The 16,283-nt window shown below is 51.1% G+C and overlaps 1 protein-coding gene and 1 long non-coding RNA gene across 2 annotated transcripts; one reads left to right on the top strand and one right to left on the bottom strand.

Annotated features, from left to right (window-relative positions):
* Positions 1 to 848: 848 nt before the first annotated feature.
* On the bottom strand, positions 849 to 5,651 carry LOC118922927 (uncharacterized). The gene is made up of 3 exons (XR_008997209.1): positions 5,541 to 5,651; positions 2,718 to 4,552; positions 849 to 1,285 (listed from the first exon to the last, which is right to left on the bottom strand). It is a non-coding gene; the product is annotated as an uncharacterized LOC118922927 (long non-coding RNA).
* A 115-nt stretch (positions 5,652 to 5,766) lies between these two features.
* RFLNB (refilin B) lies at positions 5,767 to 14,563 on the top strand. The gene is made up of 3 exons (XM_036906227.2): positions 5,767 to 6,123; positions 9,618 to 9,727; positions 11,393 to 14,563. The coding sequence occupies exons 1-3, from the start codon at positions 5,911 to 5,913 to the stop codon at positions 11,721 to 11,723; spliced, it is 654 nt and encodes a 217-aa protein (XP_036762122.2). The 5' UTR covers positions 5,767 to 5,910; the 3' UTR covers positions 11,724 to 14,563.
* The last annotated feature ends 1,720 nt before the right edge of the window (positions 14,564 to 16,283 follow it).

Genomic DNA, 16,283 nt, shown 5'->3' with positions numbered 1-16,283 from the left:
ACATAAACATTTTTTTTCCATTAAAAAAAAAAAGAGGATTTTGATCAGCAGGTAGGAAAGGAAAAACTAGAGAGAATATGACTTGGTTCAGAGACTGGAAGGTCACTGAGAAGAATCCAGAACCCCACCACTCTGGGTTGAGCCCCCGTATAAGAGAAACCTGCCTAAGTGTGAGGGAAATCCTGATGCTAAGGAAGGTAGCTGACATCCCTGGAAGCAGCAGCACCCACCTGTTGGTCTTAGAAAGCAAGGTCCTGAGATGGGATCTGGTGCTGTGTGCTGGGTGACCGATGAAGCAAGGGTCCCAGCTGGGGCTGAAGTTGAAGAACAGCCCCACCCATCATCCCCATGTCCAGACAACCTCTTTCCAAGCAGGACCTGGGAGCTTCTTAGAGAAACCCTAAGAGAAGAGGCCAGAAGGATAGGCCTAGCTCAGGGAGGAAGGATTTGGAATTTAAAGGGGTTTTTTGGTTTTGTTTGTTTTTTACTATTTGCCTGTTGTCCTCGCCCTTCAGGTTTCAAGTCTAAATCCTAAGCGGGACGCAGGCATAGAAGAAGCCACACTGCTTCAGGAGCACCCTATAAACATAACCAGAAGGGGTGAGAGGCACTCAGCTGCAGACACGACACAGCTCTGGCGCCCCTGGGCTGCGGGCCCAGCCCCCACCCCTGGCATCGGCAGCAGTGCCAAGGGTTCTGTGTAGCGCCTGGCAAGGGGTGGAGGGACGGTACCCACAGCAGCAGGGCTGCAGCCTCTCCTAGGGGCCTGGGGGAGCCAATGGTGCTCTCAGCAAGGCAGTCAGTCGGAGGGCCACCATGGGACATGGTCCCACAGCCTCATAGAACCAGCGGCTGGGGTGGTGGGGACAGGAAGAGGAAACAACAGCAAGCATCCCATGTGTATGACCAGATTTATTTATGAGCATGTGAGAGGCACCTTCACAGACTTCCAAAAATACTTGTCAGTGGTCACAGTCATCTTAAAAGAGCACAGGGCAAAGAGGCAATAGAATTCCAGGTAGCATCCAGCAATATGACCTGGAAAATGCGAGGAACACAGTTTTTCTTTGGTACCTCTCCACTCACCCCAAGTTCTTCCCTCACCGCAGGTTAGTATTCAGCAAAGACTCAAAACTGAAAAACATGTCTTCAAAGGCATATCAATATCTTCAGCAAGTATCAGGAGTTCTCAACAGTACATAGCTGCAAACCACAGCCACCTCCGGCCTCTGTGTCTTCTGCTTTGAATGGGGGCAGGAGAGGGGCGCTGTCAGGGCCACGGCTCCTGGGAAGACACAGCAACTCAGACCGTTCTTGCAGAGCCGAGGCGCCACCCTGCAGGCGCCTGCTCTCCACCCACTCCCCTGCGGCCCCTACAGACTGGAGCGCCCGGGGGGTCCTGAAACACCAGGGAGCTTTGAAGCTGCCTTTGGAGTGCGGCCATGCAGGCCAGCCACGTGTTCCCCAGGGACAATGACGACACGCCCTTCTATCAGGCCTTTCAGCCAAGGAGCCAAGGGTCTTAACTTCAGTTGCTCAACTACGGGCTATTTTTCTGGGCTGCAAGTCCTTGTCCAGTGTGAATACACAGAACAGAGCCAGGAGCACAAGTGTATTGATGCAGTTCCAAGGAGGCCATGTGCCCCAGCTCTTTGCAAAATCCCATCTGGGTTTTATTTTGCAGAGGCCACGGCCCTTTTCTGTGTAACCAGGGAGCGTTTGGGAGAATAGCTCTCAGCTTACAAATAGAGGCCTTGAGGGTGGAGCCTCTAATTGACTGGGGTCGTGGGGTTCCCCACACAGGGGACACTGGCCTACTCCACCCCAAGCTTCATTTGGTATCTGGGCTAGTGTCAGCACCTGGACTTGGCCAGATCCGGGCTCTCCACCTGACCTGCCGGTCTCCCAGTTGAAAGGTCAGAAAAGGAGCCAGCCTGCTCCCTCAGGCTCCCTTTGCTCTGAGATCGCCAAGCCACACCTTTGGTGCCCCTCAGCGCTACCTGGCTCATGCCATCCTCAGGAATGCCAGGGGCTCAGGGCTGTAAGCCGACCTCCCCAGCGCCTGTGTGCACATGCCTGTGGCTGTGCTGCGTCCAAGTACAGCTTTTTGATGCAATTCCTTTCTTTATTGAATGTGGCAGATCCCTTTCAATGTTCTTTGAAAACTCTAACTTTAATCTTAAAATATTTAAGGAAACAAAATAAAGTTCTATTTCCTTTTAAAGCATTTTGGTTGACATAGTGCATATGAAGGAGCGGGATTCTGATTCAACACTAAGATAAACCCACTGTATGGCCAACTCCAGAACACTGGGGCCCGGCGGCGGGTGGTGCCATGGGCGCAGGGCATGAGCCAGCATGCCGGAGCCGGCAGGGCTTTAATCCACCGTCTGGCTGCATTTACTGAAGACAAGCTGTTCCAAAACAATAAGCAGCAGCCGTTGTGGGGGTCCTGCCCTGTTCTAGTCTGACTCAACTCAGTTCAGGCATCAGCTTAATTTAGTGCAGAACAAGGGAAAATGCAGGATTGGCATTCATTATTAGGCAGCTTTTGTTCCTCAGACCCTGCTGAGAAAGGCCTCAGGCCAGAAGCCAAGTCCTGTGAGGATACCAGCCTCTGTGATTCGGGCAGGGGGGTGATGGCCCACTCTGAAGGGACAGCCTGAGAAGAGGCCACACTTTACGCAGCCTCTGTGGTCTCGTTTTGTGTAATTCACCTGACTTCTAGGTGCACCCCAGCTGCTCCTCAAAAGAGGGTGCATCTTCAGAGCCAGACCAGGAGTGGGTAAAGGTGGGATCTGCTGTCTTTCCCACGGCTTGGTGTTAAGTGTTTTTAAGAAGCATCCTTTAGAAAACAACCTGGAGTAAGCTGTAGGCAAGTGCTGAGCCCGGGTCGTGGGCTCTTCCAAAGGGTTACGGAGGATCTGCAGTGTGAACACAGTGCTCAGGGCTGAGGAAATACAGCTGACTTCCAGGGGCTGAGCTGCATGGTTCCCATCCAGTTACGAAGAAAGGCCCCTGCTCTCCCCCCAGAAGGACTCCTGGGCAGTTGAATGGTTCCTGTTGTAAGAACACCTCTGCTCATCTCCACCAGGAAAGCCATGGCCAAGAGTGGCAAGATGCAGGATGTCTGGGCTGGGCCAAAGGTGCACCCCACCTTCTCCTTGGTCCCCACCAGCTTCCAATTAGTGTGGACTTATCTTTGAGCTCTTTACAAACAGTCTGGACAAGAGAGGACAAACTTCGGGTCCCTCCTCTTTTTTTTATTGACTCAACAGAATTCTGGGAGCCATGGAGGGTCAGACTTGGTGCAGCTTGCTGGGAAAGGAGGGGGCTCCTGAGTGGCTGAGAGGAATCTGTGTGCACTATGGTCTCAACCACTGCTTTCCTATCAACGGTGGGTCCCGGGGCTGGGCTGCTCTTCAAGCCCCTCTAGTTTATCGGACATGTATCAGTGCTGGACTCCTCTGTAAGGAAGGCCACGGTGGGTGATCAGCTTACGCTCCAGGAGCTCCTTGGCAATTGTCCTGAGGCCTGAGGATGTCCTCTGGATTCAGGAAGCCCTACCTGAGTTCTAAAAGGTTTGCCAGGATGTCCCTCAGGAGTTGGGGAGACCTTGTTCTTGGGGACCAGATAGAACTTTCATAGGGTGGTGGTCAGCAAGTGGATGCTTCCTGAGTCCAATTTGGCAGCCCAGATGCCCATGTGAAATGCCAGGCCAGCTGCTTGATGAGCCTGGTGCCAGAGAGGAAGGGGGCACTCCCTCTGATCTGCCTGGAACCCCCCAAAGCTGGCAGCTTCCCACCTCCTCACTCACTTTGGCAGCATTAATGTCTCTGTGGATCTCCTGTCAGAATGTGGGTAATATAAGCCCTTCTGGATTTCCCTCAGAAGGCGGCAGTGCCAGGCTCCCCCCAGACTCTGGGTCTTTGCAGGCCCAGGGGCGGCCCCACCCCTAGCTCTCCACAACACTCCCCATGCTGACACCGAGCTGCTGCCCCGGCCTAGCTCACCGAGCTTCCTCATGCTCCTCCTCCACCTCCTCCAGGCTGACGACCTTGAAGGCTACCACCTCCTGGAGCAACTGCCATCTTCCAGGACACCTTTCCCAACCTGACCAGGCTTAGGGAAGAGTTCTCAGGATCTACCTGGGAAAGCTGGTAGGCAAATTCCCTCCAAGGTACCACTGCCAACAGACCAACCACCCTTTCCACAAACCCAAGAAGCCCGTTGACCTGTCCTGGGATCCCCCATGTGGAGGACAGCCTGGGACATGCAAATGGTGGAGTCACAGGGGTAGGGAGGTACAGCTGCGGGGTCGGTCCAGCGTCTAAAAGCCACTACTCACAGTATGCCCTTGTACTGACCACTGACCCAAGGCTGTGCACTGCTGATTTTGTAATCCATCCCCACAGGCCCTAAACCAATGCATGACCCCCCAGCACACAGGCATGTACCAAAGTTTCTATTCTCCATGGAGGGGATGATCCAAGGCAAGCTTGTCTTGTACCAGCTGTGTGACCGGGGGCAAGTCAAATCCCTTCTCTGTTACCTGAAAATGACGAATGAGGAGGGCAGGAGGGCTGAACTTTGCCAGCGGATCTCTAACATCAACCTGCTCTAAATGCTGACTTTAGCAGGTCCCAAGCAGGGCAAGGACAAGTACCCTTTGATGTTGTCACGACATAGACTGCGCTGCCTTTGTGGGTCATGCACAGAGCCCATCTCTCATCTAGCCAGGGAAGTCCCCTAGCCCAGGACACAACTTCTCTTCAGGGTTGGCTGGGTCAGGCACAGCTCCAGCTTGAGGCCCTTAGCTGAACACCCATCAGAAACCCCCAGGATAGGGTGCCTGGGGGTCTGGTGGGGTGGGGACTTGCTATACTCACTGATAATCATGGAGGTCTCCTGTGAGAAAAACTACTAGATTTGAGAAATGCCCAACTCTACAGCTGGCAACTGCTGAAGGATTCCCACTGAGCTAGGGCCTCTCTGTCAAACCCAAGAGGAGAGGAGAACCCCGAGTCTGGTTTTCAAAAGGGAACTCCTGTAAGAAGCTGTGGTCCCCAGCAGGGAGCCCCTGGCCCTCAGACAGCCCCTGGGCAGCCTGCTGAGCTTGCCCATCTAGTTCGAGGTCCAGTCTGTGCCCACTGAACTTCCCTGCCTGGTGTGGCCACAACCTGTTGAGCTGAGTGCCCAGACCGGGGAGTGCTGTGTCCCCTGCCCGGGAGTCCCCTGAGGATAAGCATACTAGGTCCTCTTCCTCCAGGGCAGAAACGAGAGCCAGAGACAGACTGAGAGGCCGCCCTGCGGAGCCAAGAGGCGGCTGGAGCCATACGAAGTACATTAACTATTAATAATTTCCAGTTGTTTGCTCTCTGGGTTCGGCCAGCTCCCCAGGCCTCTGTAGGCCGGGGATCTACTCTGGTTGCCCCCGACCGCCAAGGGCTCGAGAAACTAGAGCCTGCCGGCCCTGCCGGGACAGGACGAGGGGACAAGGCGCCACCCCGGGCCCGGTGGGAGCGGAGCCGCGGGTCCACCTGTAGCCGGGCGGGAGCCGCACGGCGTAGGGGCGCCTTCCGCGCCTGGGGCCCCAGTGCGCCCGGATCGACCTCTCGGGGCTGACTGGGCGGCCGGGAAGAGCGCGGCGCGGCGGTGCACGGCGGGAGCGCGGCGCCCCCTGGCGCCCGGCCTCGCCGCTGGGCCCGCGCGGATCGGGCCGGGCGGGCGGGGCCGGGGCGAGGGCGGGGCGAGGGCGGGGCCGGAGCGGGCCGCCGGCGAGACCCGGACGGCGCGCGGGCGGCCGGCAGCGAGGGCGGCCGGGCGGGCAGCGGCCCCGGCCCGCGTCTGCGCCCCTCGCGCCCCCGGTTCGCCCGCGGCCCCAGCCCCGGCCCCGCCGCGCGCACAGCCATGGTGGGCCGGCTGAGCCTGCAGGATGTGCCCGAGCTTGAGGACACGAAGAAGAAGGGCGACGGCGTCCTGGACAGTCCGGACTCGGGACTGCCCCCCAGCCCCAGCCCCAGCCACTGGGGGCCCGCAGCGGCCGGGGGCGGCGGCGGCGTGGAGCGCACGCCGGCCTCCGGGGCGTTGGAGCCCGACGCGGCGGCGACCCCCGCGGCCCCGGTGAGTGGCCCCGCTCCCGTCCTTCTTCCCGGACCTCCCGCCCTGGGGACCACCAGACGGAGGAGCGGCCCGCTCAGGGCACGCTGTCGGCGCCCCCACCCGCCCGTCGGGACGGCGTGGCCGTCGCCGGGAGCCCGGGGCGGGAGCGCTGCAGAGCCCGGCCAGCTGGAGCCGGTGGCTGGAAAATTGTCATCGCCTGGGAGGCGCGGGAGCCCCGGGGAGGCGAGCCGCCGCCTCCTCCCTTCAGGGGGGCGGCCCCCTAAGGCTGCTGGGCTGCTGCTGGGCCACATTCTTGTCCGGGGCCGGCTGGAGGGGGACCCGGGACACCGGGAGGGAACCCCAGCCTTCCCCGTACTGTGGGCCTGCACCCCCGCTCCCAGAGGCCTGCCCATTCCTGGTGGTCTTAGGGAGAGGCATGTGCAGCAGCTCCCAATTTCCCGAGAGCAAACGGGACCAGCCCTTGGGGACCACGTTAGTGGCCTTAGAGGGGGACTTTTGAGAAGCGCTACCTCATGAACCTCCGGGCTCCTGGTGGCTCTGCTTGTCGTGTCACCTAACCCGTGTCCGGCACGTGATGGGTGGGAGGCCTTTAGGTGGGTTATTTAATTTTAAAAATTGTATTTAAAGAAAATGCACCAAGTCTCTTTTGCCTTAGGAATGGCTCAGGTGGTGGTGTTCGTTGCCTTTACCCAGAGCTCAGGGGAGGCCACATCCTGCCTAAAGTCAAAGCTCCGAGTGGGGCTCCCAGCGGACCCCCTGGCCCTGGGGGTGGGTGTTTACAGCCCCTCCCCTGGGGTAGAGTGGGCCGTGGCAGCTGCTGCTCTCAAGGGCATGTGCAGGCACTTTGTTGGTACCTGGGGTTCTTGACCCCCAACCCATCTCTGGACGGCAGGACCTTCTCTCCTTTACCTGGGGCAGCAGCCCTTGCTTCAACTTGGCCCTCAGAACCCTCGCCATCTGGCCCTTTTTTTTTTGGTATCATTAATCTACAGTTACATGAGGAACATTATGTTTACTAGATTCCCCCCATCACGAAGTTCCTCCCACACATCCCATTACAGTCACTGTCCATCAGTGTAGTAAGATGTAGAATCACTACTTGTTTTCTCTGTGTTGCACAGCCCTCCCTGTGTGCCCCCTCCATTATACATGCTAATCATAATGCCCCCTTTCTTCCCCCCCCTTATCCCTCCCTTCCCACCCATCCTCCCCAGTCCCTTTCCCTTTGGTAACTGTTAGTCCATTCTTGGGTTCTGTGATTCTGCTGCTGTTTTGTTCCTTCAGTTTTTTCTTTGTTCTTACACTCCACAGATGAGTGAAATCATTTGATACTTGTCTTTCTCGGCCTGGCTTATTTCACTGAGCACAATACCCTCTAGCTCCATCCATGTTGTTGCAAATAGTAGGATTTGTGTTCTTCTTATGGCTGAATAATATCCCATTGTGTATATGTACCACATCTTCTTTATCCATTCATCTACTGATGGACACTTAGGTTGCTTCCATTTCTTAGCTATTGTGAATAGTGCTGCAATAAACATAGGGGTGCATCTGTCTTTTTCAAACTGGTCTGCTGCATTCTTAGGGTAAATTCCTAGGAGTGGAATTCCTGGGTCAAATGGTATTTCTATTTTGAGTTTTTTGAGGAACCTCCATACTGCTTTCCACAATGGTTGAACTAATTCATCCGGCCCTTTCTAGCCTCATCTAACACATCCCCTGACCAAAGATCCATGCACACTGGTGCCTCTGATGCTGCTGCCCCACCACATATGCCTTCTCCCTCTGAGCCCAGCCCCCCAACCCCTGCCAACATCCAGTTGGCTTTTCCCGCTGTCAGAGCCCTGCTGGCCCTTCAATGCCCAATTTGCCACCTCCCCTGGGAAGTCTTCCTTGATGCTTCCCAGAGCCATGCTAGAGTCTGGCTTCATCTCCATGCCCTGGTGGCACCTTGTTCAAGTGTCTGTTACACTCCTGCTGCCTGCCCCCACCCCCCCAGCCTGCACCTGGAGAAAGGTATGTGCTCAGGGAGTGTCTGTTGAGTGGGCAGAGAGGAAGGAGCAGAGAAGGCAGAGGCAGGAGAACTAAGTGTCCCTGTGGGTGCCTAGAAGACTATGTGTGAGTGTCAAAGAGAGTCGCCTACTTCCTCTTGGTGGCTATCCTCCCACAGCCCCTGGGAGTTCCTGGGAGGTGCCCCCTAGGTTGGGGAGTGTCTGGCAGCCAGGGAGCTGGGGCCAAGCAGGGTTGGTCCCCTGCCCCTACTTAGGCTGCTCCCCAAGGTCTGTTGCAGCCAAGCCCACCCCCCACCCTTCCCCGTCTGCTGACCTTGGCTCTCCACCACAACTCCACAGCTCCTCCCACCACAGCTCCTCCCCCAGCAGAGGCTCCTTAAACTCTCATCCACCCTCAGGAGGGGAACCCTCGGGACTCTGCCTCCCCCTGACCTACCCTGAGCCCCTTTGGCTTTTGTATTTTCACGCTACACCCCTACTTGACACCTTGTTCTGATAACATAAGAGTTTCAAAGCCAACCTTCTAGAAATGTCTGCTTCCTTCTGTCCTAGAAGACATGAGCGTGGGGCAACCACCTCCCCACCCTGGGCTAAGTGTGGATCCTTCTCTCAAATTAGGCAAAGAAAGTGACACATCACCAGTAAACTCAAGCCCCTCAAGGGCTGCTCTCTGTTGCACACTTAACCCAGAAGCCCCGATTCTTGTCAGATGGGATAAAAACTAGCACCTGCGTGTAGGAGGGAGCAGCCTCACTCAGGTTGCCTGATGAATCAGAAGGGCTGAAGCTTTGGCCGGGCTAGAAGCCAGTTAACCTCTAGAACGCTAAATGTTCTGGATAGTGGAAGGGGGCATAGAGAACTTTTTGGTGTTCATCTGACCGGTGAGTTTGCAGATTCCTCCCACTCGGTGGGTGTTGATCTGGCAGCCCCAGAGGCAGAGAAGGTGGGGGAAGTTGGATTGAATCTTCAGTGTAAAAAAATTCCTGGTGGAGTTTTGTTGTTTTGGCCTTTTCTGAAGTGTTGCCGAGACAGTGACAGAGTTGGGGGCACATAATTGAGGGCCCTGGTTAGTGAACCCCCAGCTCGTCAAGTTTCTGCACCGCCTCACTGGGGATGGCGCAGCAGCCGTGGCCCTGGCCATGGTCATAGCACTTAGCTTGGGTTTGTTTCCTCTTTTCAGCCTTTTGCAAAACCTTGGTGATGGAAAGGGGCACCCGCTTGGTTGCAGAGAGTGTCAGAGGGAGTGTGGTGTGACTCAGGGTACACAGCACATTTGTGATAGACCCGGGATTTGAACCCAGACCTCTCTGCTGCCTACCCAGTGTTCTTCCCATGCGGGGGGTCAGCCCTTCTCTGGCATGATTCCCACGAGGGGGGCCACAAGTTGCAGCTGGGCTCAGCAGCTGGGGGTTCAGAGCCAGGCCCTTTGGTGGGGATGCATCCAAACAGCCTGTGGTCCAACTGCCTCCTCCATCCTCACAGAATCCAGCATGTCTCCCCAACCTCCTGGCCTCCACCTGCTCACCAAGGTTATGCCCCCTGTCCTTTGGCGAAGGAGTGGAGTTTGACCCCTTACCACCAATGGAAATAAGGTAAGTACAGAGGCCCTGATTTTATTTTTTTAATTTTCATTTTCTATTCCAGAAAATAATGCTTGTTATTATTTTTTAATTAGTTAATTGCAAAAATGTGCCAAAAACTATTGTAGTTTTATGGGCACTCCCTTGGATTTTTTTTCCTGCATTCTAACCAATTAAATATATAAACATGCTTTTTAAAAATATACAAACAAGATTATGTTATACACAGAGTCCTGCAACTTGTTTTTTGCACTTCATCTGTCATGGCCGTCAGGTATTTAAAATTATGTCACAAAGTAACTCCACTTCCCAGAAGCTGCTTCCCCCACTTCCCCTCCCTGGCTTCAAAACACTGTATGTAACCTTGTCTCCGATCTCCATTTCACTAAGGGCCAGTACCATTCTTCCTTTGGGAATTTATCTCATCCAGGATTACCTGGGGGCAGAGGTTCGTTGAGAAGCTCTGTGTAAGATGTATCTTTTTAGAGAAAGAAACTCTACTTTGGATAGCTGGTGGTTTTATTGATGGAGTTTCAGCTGCCTTAACACAAAGGACCCTTTGACGTGGAACAAAAGCAACTCACCAGTTTGGAGGTGAGCAGTTCAGTCCTTTATTCCCGTGGAGCTTGTATTTTGAACAAAATGAGAACATGACTTCATGACATTAGCTTCCACCAGCCTTTTAACCTACTTGCCCAAGAACAGATGGTTCCATCCAACTCACTGAAAAGAATGCAGTCTTATTCCCTGGCCAGTGGGTTAGGGCCGGTAGGGGCAGTGCTGTTGGCTGTGTCTCTGTGTGATGCTCGTACATATTTTAGTATCTATGAAGTTGCAATAATTACACAGTAAAATGAATGCTTCCATTTAAAAAAATTAACTCCCAAATTACCAAAAAAGGACTAAAAAAATAATAATAAAGTGGCTGCTGAAGATTGTGGGTATTAATTTATTTTATGGAAGTGAGGATTGTAACTGGCTGTGATTGACGTGGTCAGATCTGGGAGTCCCTGGGTCAGAGGGGTGTGCAAACCTAAGGCCAGGGTGGACGCTGTGCTGGTACTTGGTATCATCGAGCTTTCAGGACCAGAGATCCATTTGGGATTTCTGGGCTCCTTTGTCCTCTCATTAAAAAGCTGATTGATCACACAGGGGACAGAGAAACCATTCGCCCCTAGGTGAGCCGTGGCGTCCACCCTGTTACCTGCAGTTCACCACTGACAGCACTTGCTATGTGTTGACACTCTGCCAGTTGTTACTGGGCACCTCTCACAGAAAGAGGAAGCAGGCTTGGAGAAGTTAAGTAACTTGACAGAGCTGAGTAGATGGGCAGAGTCCAGGGGCTGCTGCCTGCCAGAAGGAGCAGGGAGTACGCGGTAAACTATGAATTCTTGCACATTTGCGCTTAAATACCAGCCCCACTTCTCACTCCCATTGTGACATTAACCTCTGCACCTCCACTTTCTCTCCCAGGATGTTGGGACAGTTAAATCAGACCCTGGAAGTAAAGCGTTTAGAGAAGAACCACACATGAATTGCTTCCTCAGATCTATGCTGCTTCTGACTCCAGTAGCCACACATTAGGGTTTGCACCCCAGGAAAGGCTCAAGGTCAGAAAGGACCCCTGTGCCCCCAGCTCAGGGAGCAGCTTCATGCTGCCTTATGTCTTCCTCCTAGGTACACTTCCTCGGTCAGGTACGGCTCTGAGAGGCACTTCATCAATGACGTCCACCTGCCCCTGGGCCTAGCGGTGGCCTCCTGCAGCCAGACGGTCACCTGTATCCCCAACTGCACGTGGCGCAACTACAAGGCCGAGGTGCGCTTCGAACCCCGCCACAAGCCCACCCGCTTCCTCAGCACCACCATCGTCTACCCCAAGTATCCCAAGACGGTCTACACCACCACCCTGGATTACAACTGCCGCAAGATGCTGAGGAGGTTCCTGTCCAGCGTGGAACTCGAAGCCACGGAGTGTCTGGGTGGCGACTACCTCCCGGAGGCCTGCTGACTCGAGCAGGCTGGGTGGGTGGGGATGGACCGGCCCTCGCTGCCCCGGTCAAGTCGGGCCACACTGCCCTCGAGTGTCATTCATGCCCCAGAAAGGTCTGACCCAGACATACCTCCAAGCCCAGCCTGGGAAAGAAACAAAAAACAAAAAACCATAGCATCTTACAATATAGAGAGAATTGGGTTTTTGAAAAATGTTCAAATTGTTTTTCAAAGGAGTATATTTCTAGTTTACTGCCTCACAGTTTCCCCCAAGTCTTAATTTAATGAGAAACTAAAAAGTCAACTAGAGCAAAAAGAAAATGGCCACAATTTGAAATAGGGAGAAAGGGGAGAGGTGTCCCATCAGTCAGTTTGAGGAAGAGCGTGGAACAAGTCTCTGGGATGGAAAAATTAGTTTTAAGAAATTTCAGCCCCGGGTGTCTTTGCTGCTGTGAAAGTGGTGCTAATTCAGTAAGCTGTGACACCCATATGGGTTCAATCTGTGGAGAGTCGAGTTCCATCCATTTTTTAATTCCCATTTCCATTTGTATTTCCTTTAACCAAAAGTCTTGGAATTCTCTAAATCTTTTTCATGATATTGAAAAACCCCGAACTGCAATATAAGATGCCTTTTTAAAAAAAAAAGACAGACAGGAAAGGTTGGCCCTGTTCTCACCTCTTCAGGAGGGTCAGCTCCCCCTGAGCCATCACTCTCGGAAGTAATGGCCTGCGTTCCGTTCCTTCCACCCATTGGTTCCAAGCTCGGGATCTGGCAAAGTGCCTTGAACCTTGGCATCTGGGAATGTCTCCACAGGCTTGTGTAACTATCCTGATATGCATTTTGGGGTTTCCAAATACTTTCCTATTTTTTCTTAAGGCAAAAACATGGCAGAGGGCCTTTTTGAGAGGAATGGCATTTTAAAGGAATGCTTAGGAAAAACACTTTTGGGGACTTCCTGGTGGGGGGGTGGTTTTAGTCATGATGGGAACCTACGGCCGCACCGAGGACCTGACGCCCTCTGGGAGGAGGTGGATGTAGCTGTTCTCGATGCTGGGGCTCGTCAGGATGGGTGCCCTCCCCAGGGCCCCAGGGTCAGCTGCTCTTAGGCCTTCGATTGTGTCGATACTGCAGAGGATTTCTGCGTAGGTCTATGGCAAAAAGCAAAGAAATGTGACCCTCCCCCCCCAGGGAAGCAAAGGCAAATTCAGAATAGGGAATGATGTCACAAGTCAAACCCCAGAACCTGGATGCTGTTGTGATGGTACACATTTCCTTTAAGTGTTCCTTTACTGGAAGTGACACTTGTGGCTTTGCGTGTGAATTGAAGAAACTTTGTGAATTCAGCTGAATTGGCCTTAGAAGCAGGGACAGCAGCTGGGCTAGGAGGGTGTGGTGGGCCAGCTGCCTCTGGCTTCAGCCCCCTGCCCACCCTGCCTCACCCCAGCCCTAACTTCTTCCTTCTGCCAGTCTCTGTGTTTTTTGAGAGAAGAAAGTGGCAGATGGCTTTTTCTCTTCCAATACTGGAAAGAACAAACTGTGGATATTTCCTTTGAATGCATCCAAATTATGTCAAGTGCCCAAATATGTCAAGACTATTGTAAGCTCAGACTCCTGCTGTATCTGTTTCTGTTCATGGCTTCCATCTGTTCTGAATGCAGAATTGATAGCTCTCTGGGTACCCTGGAGCCACAGCAGGGACTTTTATTCCGAGGAGAGCAGGTGTGATGATAATCACTCTCATCTAAAGTCATTGGCTGCCTCCTGAGCCAAATTGTCTGGTGTCCGATTTAAAAATGTTTAGTCTTCCGTGCTCCTGACTGGCCGCAGCCCCTCAGTGGATCCTGGTGGAGCCAGTAGTCGGCTCCGTGGTCCTGTTTGCCACAGTGACTCTCAGCAAGGACCTCTCAAGGGGGCTCTCTGGGACCCCACCGCCTCCTTAGTCACTCAGAGCAACAAATGCTTCCTACCTTTAGAAGAGCCAATTACACAGCATTCATTGATTAAACAATGGATTGTTTTTCCTCTCTAATTTCATAATCTTATCATTTAAGATGGTAAATGTAATTTTTTAATTACATTAAGAGAATACCCAAGGCTTTGCTCTGGCCTGGTGGGGACACTTGTATGAGCTCAGAACAGTATTGTGGACAGCATGGCAGGAGAGGCAAGTGTGGGAGAACATGGCCTTTGAACACTTTTGAGATGTCCATATGAGATTTTTCATTTTAGGAGGATTGGGTTAAGTTCAGGCAAATCACTCTAGGTGTGGCGAGAATCTGAAATATACCAGTAAAGTAAGTAGAAGGGAGCAATTGCAAATGTGAAATGCGAATGGGACAGCAGGTTTTATTTTTGTTAAGTTATTCACTGTAGTTCTTTCTAATCCATCCTTTTTCTTCAAACCTGCTTTGCTGAAAGTTGCAGAAAAGGAAGCATGTGAAGACAATGGGGCACTTCTGGTGGATCAAATGGCGTCAATCAATGGCAGATTCGCGTTGGTTTGCAAGGTGCAAGCAATGATTTTTAAAACTCATTAAAACCAAGCATTCCTAAGCATATCTGAGAGACAGAGTTTACTTATTAATAAGTCTTTTTTTCTTTTCAGTCTCTTAAATTATGGCTTTCATGTAAAAAGGATGATTTGTATTTTCAGAGAAAAGTTGTTTTCTTTTCAAATCCAGATCTTTTAAAAAGAATGATTACCTTTTCATTTGACACTTTTCCTGTTTCTAACCTTAGGAAATCCACAATGGTATTTGACAAAAACTATTTTTTAAATTTATCTGTGACATCTTTTCCACTCCATTTTGCTCTGTGACTCCTTCATTTAACAATAAATTATATTAAAAAACACAAAACTTAAGAGATGCCTTTCTTTTTTTAAAGTAAAATTATGTTTTGGTTGAGATTATGAGAAAAGCTCCTCATCTTGATAAATTTTAAGATGTGATTGTATTTTAATAGTGTAATAGTTCTATCTATCTATGCATTCCTGTGGGGGTACATGAAGATTTCCAAAGGGCTCTGGGCACAGAGAGTTTAAAGGAATTTGTTCCCAGATTCAGTGTACTCTTCCTTAAAACCTATCTGCCCTGAAAATGGGGGCTGTGAGCGATGACGTCAGGCCTGCCCTCCTTTCCCACCTTCCTTTTCTCCCACTTTGCAGTAGGAATACATGCCTTAGTCTAAACCATCCTTAATTCTATTGTGGGATGTTACTCTGGGCTGAAAAAACCTATAGGTAGGGCTTTGTGTCTATTAATGTCCTACACATTATTTTGTCAGGGATGAAGCGTGCTGGCCGAAGCAAGGTTGGCCTGTGTCGGGAAGTTCTCACTTCCAATATCTCATAAAGTGAGGCAGTTGGAATGAGGACATTTTTCATTTAATACCCACATCTCTTCAATCCCAGACTATGGTCTTCCTGAGGATTTGGGAAATCCCTTTGGACAAAGCAAAGAGAGGGTTGATAAGAAATATTGAAAGAGAAGGCATCTTGGGGTGGGGGTGGGGAGGTGAGAGGATAAAGAGGCACAAAATCTCCATCTGATATAAGTTGGTCATGCGGATGGAAGTGCAGCCTGGAGAATATAGCCAATGGTTCTGTAACATCTTACGTAGACAAATAGTAACTGCATTAGTTGGGGTGGAGATTTAATAATGTGGGTAACTGGTGAACCACGGTGTTGTATACTTGAAACCAATATAATATTATATATCAACTGTACTTCAATAAAAAAAAGAGGGAATCCATCTTCATTCAAACACCAAATTCATGGCAAATTCATGGCAAGGCTGTGCCTTATTTGCTCGTCTTTGAGTTACAACTCAGAAATAAATACGTCCCAGGAATGCCTATTACCATGCCTATAAATTTTTTTAAAATTATTTTTTTAACCGAAATTAAATCTAACCTGGCTGGTTGGGATGATGACAAAGGCTAATATTGTCAATTAGGTATATGGTGTAAATTTTCCATGAAATGAATGATCTAGCAGTTCCAAGCTTTTGTTGGGAAAATAATTAAACCATGCAGGATTAAAGCTCTAACTGTGTGTGTGTGTGTGTGTGTGTGGTCAGAGAGGCAAAAAAAGTGTGTTGAAACTAATGTCTCAATTTTCTCTTAAAAAATACCTTTTTAAGCATATCAGATTAAGTTGGTGCCCTCAAGAGAAAAGTAGTAAGTGTAATTACAAATATGATAAGTCTTAGGAAGATTTTCTGGTGTACTTTCCAGAAATTTAAGAAGTGAACAAATCACCTGTGTTTCCACAAATTAAAAGAACTTGAACCTTTGAAAAAAAAAAAAAAAGAAGTGCACCAAGTCTATTGATGAGGTGACAAATCCTTTGGTAAGGAATGCCTCTTTTCACAGTTAAATTCCGGTGATTTTATTTTAGACAATAATCACCAGCAACTGGTTCCTTTATGTCATAGAAACTGCTTTCTATGGAATAAAATGAGGATCTATGATCGAATAAGTTTGGGGAAATAAAAATACTAAGTATGTTTACTGCCGGGCTTCTTGGGACCCTTGCATGAATCAGCTTTTGCTGCATAACCACCACAAAATCACAT

Source organism: Manis pentadactyla, chromosome 4 (genome assembly GCF_030020395.1).
Source record: "Manis pentadactyla isolate mManPen7 chromosome 4, mManPen7.hap1, whole genome shotgun sequence".
Lineage (NCBI taxonomy): Eukaryota > Metazoa > Chordata > Mammalia > Pholidota > Manidae > Manis > Manis pentadactyla.
This window is presented reverse-complemented; position numbering and strand designations above follow the sequence as displayed.